This window comes from Molothrus aeneus, chromosome 27 (genome assembly GCF_037042795.1).
Source record: "Molothrus aeneus isolate 106 chromosome 27, BPBGC_Maene_1.0, whole genome shotgun sequence".
Classification (NCBI taxonomy): domain Eukaryota; kingdom Metazoa; phylum Chordata; class Aves; order Passeriformes; family Icteridae; genus Molothrus; species Molothrus aeneus.
In genome coordinates this window covers 4742041-4747995 of record NC_089672.1, presented here as the reverse complement: position 1 = coordinate 4747995, position 5955 = coordinate 4742041, and the positions used below count along the sequence as shown (strand labels likewise).

At 56.7% G+C, this 5955-nt stretch overlaps 1 protein-coding gene across 1 annotated transcript; it reads left to right on the top strand.

Moving 5' to 3' along the window:
- Window positions 1-1428: 1428 nt before the first annotated feature.
- On the top strand, window positions 1429-4676 carry FEM1A (fem-1 homolog A). The gene has a single exon (XM_066566430.1). The coding sequence runs from the start codon at window positions 1469-1471 to the stop codon at window positions 3473-3475; it is 2007 nt and encodes a 668-aa protein (XP_066422527.1). The 5' UTR covers window positions 1429-1468; the 3' UTR covers window positions 3476-4676.
- Window positions 4677-5955: the final 1279 nt, after the last annotated feature.

Genomic DNA, 5955 nt, shown 5'->3' with positions numbered 1-5955 from the left:
ACACAAAGTCGCTGTGCCACAGAATTCCAGGAAGTTTTGGGCTGGAGGGACCTCAGAGCTCATCCAGTGCCACTCCTGCCATAGCAGGGACACCTCCCACTGTCCCAGGTGCTCCCAGCTCAATGTCCAGCCTGGCCTCGGGCACTGCCAGGGATCCAGGGGCAGCCACAGCTGCTGTGGGAATTCCATCCCAGCCTGCCAGGGAACAATCCCCGGGCACAGACCTGGTGTGGGAATTGTGCCACGGACACTCTGCTCCAGGAGCAGCTGCTGCTGCTGCTCCCGGGGACTTGCAGAAGCTGTTGGAGTGAAAATTGGGCTCCTGCTGCCTGTTATGCAAAAGCAGTTTCTTAGCAACAAAACTGATATTCTGTGTGAAGGCAACAGGCATCAGTGGGATAATCCACTGTAATTCCAGACAAGACCTAAAACGGGTGGATGGACTGAATAATAATCATGACAGACAGAATAATAATAATGGAAATAATGAGACTAAGCTTATTTCCCTGGGTAGGAAAAACCCAGCTATAAATAAAATACAATGGGAGAAACCCTGTGCCAGTTCTCTGTATAAAGATTAGGGACACCTAAACTCAATTTATGCCCTAAAAATAGACTCTGGTGAGTAAAGCTTTGCTCATCTAAGCCGGGCTATTTATTGCTTGAGTGTTTTCCCTCACTCTGGGCAGGTATTGTCGCTCAGGGATGGAGTGAGCCGGACCTAATGCTCCATGGGGGGAATTGGAGCGAATAAATCTGTGTTCGCTGGTGGGGACGAGGATTTGCCACCTCCAAGGCGGGAAACTCGTATTTTAAAATGCACCACCAGACCTGTGCAGGGCCGTGGACTGGCCTGCGTCATCCATGTGGCTCCGTAACAGCTCAGGACCTTATGGCTTCATAAAACCTGCAATTAAACCACGTCAAATTAATGCTGTGCAGCCGCTGTGTTTTGAAGTGCCATAACATCAAGGGATTTAAGAGAAATAAAACCGCTATGAAAGCAGCACACGCTGGGAGTCACAAACGCACCTGGACAGCGCCTGGGCCGCGCGGGGCTCACTGGGAAGTGTAGTCCTGGCGCTGGTACAATCCCGTTAGCGGCGCTACCCGCAGCGGGCCGAGGAGACTACACTGCCCAGCATGCCCCGCAAGGAGAGGGTGCACATCCTTCCCACCTCTCCCCCCACCCGCTCTGCCTTCTGGGAAACAGAGTGCGCACGGTGCGGCGTTGGGCGAACAGCGCCGCTCCCGGGACTACAATTCCCATCATCCACCGCGCGTCCCGCTCCGCCCCGCGCGGCGCCATTTTGTTCCGCGGCGCAGCCTGAGATGGCGGCCGGGCCCGGGCGGTGAAGGTCCCGCCGCACTGAGGGCAGGGGGGTCCCGCCGCCCCCCGCCCGCCCCGCGCCGCGCTGGGGCCGCGCCGCCGCCGCCGGTCAATGGCCTGGAGGCGGCCGCTGGCGCCATGGACCTGCGCACGGCCGTGTACAATGCGGCCCGCGACGGGAAGCTGAAGCTGCTGCAGAAGCTGCTGGGCAGCCGCAGCCGGGAGGAGCTGGAGGCACTGACGGCGGGGCCCGGCGGCGGAGGCGGCCCCGGGGCCGGCAGCACCCCGCTGCTGATCGCGGCCCGGCACGGGCACCTGGAGGTGGTGGAGTACCTGCTGGATCACTGCGGGGCCCGCGTGGAGGAGGGCGGCTCCGTCAGCTTCGACGGTGAGACCATCGAGGGGGCCCCGCCGCTGTGGGCGGCCTCGGCTGCGGGGCACCTGGGCGTGGTGCGGAGCCTGCTGGACCACGGCGCCTCGGTAAACCAGACCACGCTTACCAACTCCACCCCCCTGCGGGCCGCCTGCTTCGATGGGCACCTGGAGATCGTGCGGTACCTGGTGGGCGAACGCGGGGCCGACCTGGAGGTGGCCAACCGGCACGGCCACACGTGCTTGATGATTTCCTGCTACAAAGGGCACCGCGAGATCGCCCGGTACTTGCTGGAGAAAGGGGCCGATGTGAACCGGCGCAGCGTGAAGGGAAACACGGCCTTGCACGACTGCGCCGAGTCGGGCAGCCTGGAGATCCTGCAGCTGCTGCTCCGCTCCAAGGCCCGCATGGAGAAGGACGGCTATGGCATGACTCCTCTGCTCGCCGCCAGCGTCACCGGCCACACCAACATCGTGGAGTACCTGATCCAGGGGGGGCTGCAGCAGGACGAGGCTGCGGGGGGCCAGAGTGGGAGCTGCGCCTCAGGTGGGAGCCATCAGAGGGGCTGCAGTGAAGAGGGCTGTGAGGGCTGCGGTGCTTCGGCTTCCAGTCAGGACGAGGTCCCGAACGTGTTCTGCACTCGAGAGGCTGCCGTGGAAGCGCTGGAGCTGCTGGGTGCCACGTTTGTGGACAAGAAACGAGACCTGTTGGGAGCCCACAAATACTGGCGCAGGGCGATGGAGCTGCGCTGCGAGGGCGGGAAGTACCTGCCTAAGCCTGAGCCCCGGCAGCTGGTGCTGGCCTACGACTACTCGCGGGAGGTGAGCTCTCTGGAGGAGCTGGAAGCCCTGATCACCGACCCCGACGAGATGCGCATGCAGGCGCTGCTGATCCGGGAGCGCATCCTGGGCCCTTCCCACCCCGACACCTCCTACTACATCCGGTACCGTGGCGCCGTCTACGCCGACTCGGGCAACTTCGAGCGCTGCATTAACCTGTGGAAGTACGCCCTGGACATGCAGCAAGGCAACCTGGAGCCCCTCAGCCCCATGACTGCCAGCAGTTTCCTTTCCTTTGCTGAGCTTTACTCCTACGTGCTCCAGGACCGTTCCAAAGGCACTTTAGCCACCCACCTGGGCTTCTCCGACCTCATCGGGGTGCTGAGCAAGGGGGTCCGGGAGGTCGAGAGGGCCCTGGTGCACGGCAAGGACCCCGTGGCCGACTCGGCACAGTTCACCAAGACCTTGGCCATCATCCTGCACCTGGTTTTCCTGCTGGAGAAGGTGGAGTGCACCCCGGAGCAGGAGCACCAGAAGCGCCAGACCATCTACCGCCTGCTCAAGTGCAGCCCCCGCGCCAAGAACGGCTTCACCCTCCTGCACATGGCCGTGGACAAGGACACCACGACGGTGGGGCGGTACCCCGTGGGCAAATTCCCATCCCTGCACGTGGTGAACTTGCTGCTGGAGTGCGGGGCGGACCCGGACAGCCGGGACTATGACAACAACACCCCCCTGCACGTGGCCGCCCGCAACAACTGCCCGCTGATCATGAGCGCCCTGATGGAGGCCGGGGCGCACATGGACGCTACCAACGCCTTCAAGCAGACGGCCTACGAGCTGCTGGACGAGAAGCTGCTCACCAAGAGCACCATGCAGCCCTTCAACTACATCACCCTCCAGTGCCTTGCTGCTCGCGCCCTGGACAAGCACAAGATTCCCTACAAGGGATTCATCCCTGAGGAGCTGGAAGCCTTCATTGAGCTGCACTAGGGCGTGACACGCTGGTCCCCAGCCTGTCCCACCCTGCTGAGGTTGTGCAGCTGGAGGGCTCGGGCTGGCTGTGCCAAAGTGCCCAGGGCTGTCGCTGTGCTGAGCTTTGTCCCCATCTGTCACCACCCAGCTGGCGTGTCGGGGCAGGGGAGGAGGAGGCCCCAGAGCTCATGGCTGTCCCTCGTTGTCACCTTCAGGTACCAGCTCTCTCCAGTGCACTCTGTCCACAGAGGCCACAGCCCCTGCCCTTCCCCATGCCACCATCGTGTCCTGAGGAGGAAGGAAATGGAGATTCCCTGGGACCTGCTGCCTCTCCCGTTAGTGCTGGATTAACTCAGTGTTCAGCTTTGGAGCAGCTACACATCCCTCATGTGCTCTGGCCCTTCCCACCCCACACACCCAACAGATAGAAAGTGAGTGAGGAATGAGATACCCTCCAGTTAATCCCTTCCCCTCCCTCCTGTCAGGTTTGGGACAGCCCATGCCCAACAGCCGAGGGACTTGTGCTCTGCCCAGGGATGGCACAGGGCTGGGTGTGCTGAGGATGGGGTTTGTCTCTCTCTTGGTTGGCCAAGTAGCAAATGGTGTTAAAGGCCTGAGATTTCCATGATTGTGCATAAAGCTGGGATGTTTTTTCTCTCGTAGAGCCAGGCCCTATCTATGCTGCAAGACTTCTCCAATCCTGTAAGATAGAGGAAGGTCAGTTCTGGTTATACAGTTTCATCCATAGATGTTGTAGTTTATGAATGGGGAGGAAAAAACTTAAGAACAAAATCCTGATGTGGTGTTCAGGCCCTCGGCTTGTCCATGGCACACCCATTTGCTCCATTCCCAGCATGTGTGTGCTTTGGCTCCAGAGGGCAGCAGGGATTGAGTTGGAAGGGTGAATGTGGATGGTTTGGGAGCCAAAACAGCACATTTTGAGCTATTTTCAAAGCTGAGCTCTTGCAAGCCCTTTAGGCCAGGAGGTACCTGCAGTGTGGAGGTGCTTGGAGGGGGTTATGAAAGCAAGTGAGTGTCTGTGGTGGGTTTGCACCAGGGTGGGCTGAAGGAAGAAGCAAGAAATGAAAGTTTAAGGTGCCTCCTTGTCCTTCTGAGATTTTAGTATCATGTGCTTGGGCTCTGTTATTGCCCCATTCTGAAACCTCATGCAGTGGGTTCTTAGCAGCTGGTTTGGGCTTTTGAGTCTTTTTTTTTTTCTTTTTTTCTTTTTTTTTTTTTTTTTTTTTTGTAACTTCACTGAGGATGGTGCTACTTCCAAGGTGGAATTTGAAATCTCACCTGGCTGCTGTTTGGGCAAGCTCCTTCCTTTGATGAGGATCTGCACACACCTTCTTTTTAACTCTGTAGTCTCAGGGCAGGTTTTTGCCTCTATGAGCAGACCCCCTCCATGGTGGAAAACAAAGAGTTTCCAGCAGTTTGTCCTCGTGCAGGCGGTGATGGGCAGCCTGTGGCTCCTTCCCTGGCCCTGAGCAGGCTGGGAAGCACAGCTGAGGGGGGAGCAGCTGCCTGGAGCTCTGGGAAAGGTCCACCTGGGAGAGCAGACCCCTGGCCCCACCCTCGCTCTCTGTGCTACTGAAGCTTCTCTACTTGTATTTATCAGCCTCAATAACCACGCTCTCTGCCCCTTCGAGATATTGTAGATCTGCCAGTACATTTTGCAGTGTTAACTATAACATTTATTTATAAAGCGAGGAGGTTTAACTTGAATTGAGCTGTAAAGTGCAGAGTTAGTTTAGCTGCCTTCTATTTTTTTTTTTTTCCTTTTGGCTGAAACCTGAACTAAACTGCAGGAATGGGATTTGTTCCTTTGTGAGCTGATGAGCGCTCTTAACTTTAAATAATAAAACAAAAAATGGCTGCTAGAATGCAAGTGCCTTGGACTTCTTCCTGATAAGCCTCTACATTCAGGTGTTTTCCTCTATTTTCAGTTTGTTTCCCATGGATGGGAAACATGTATGGATTTCTGGGGTGTTTGCAATTAAACAGGCGTGATTGGTTCATTTCATGGTTACTCCTGTGAAAAACCAATCTGTGCTGCATTGGCAAACTTCCCCTGGAAAAGAGTAACCCTGACACTGAAATGACACCTCTGCCTCTGTGTTTTGCCTTATATTTTGATGCAAATCAAACAAGAGAGAATCTGTGTTGATTCAGGAATTACCTGCCTTACACATGTGGGACAGTGGACACAGCAAGCAGAAAGAGGGACACTGGCATCAGTTTGGTTTCCAACCCCAAATCCATCAGGGATTGTAAAAACAGAAGAATGAATGGTACTGGAGTTAGTTCCACACAGGGACCTGGATCCCAAAACTGCTTGGTCTTCCTCAGGGAGGGTGGGTGGATAAAATATTTGAATGTTTGTCCTGTTGTCTATTGCTCCATCCTTAGTTCTTGCTGAAGGATGGTGCCTTTGTGCTAAAAATGCCATTTAAGCAGTGTCTGTAGAGCCTGGGGCTGTGCTTCTCCCATTCCTC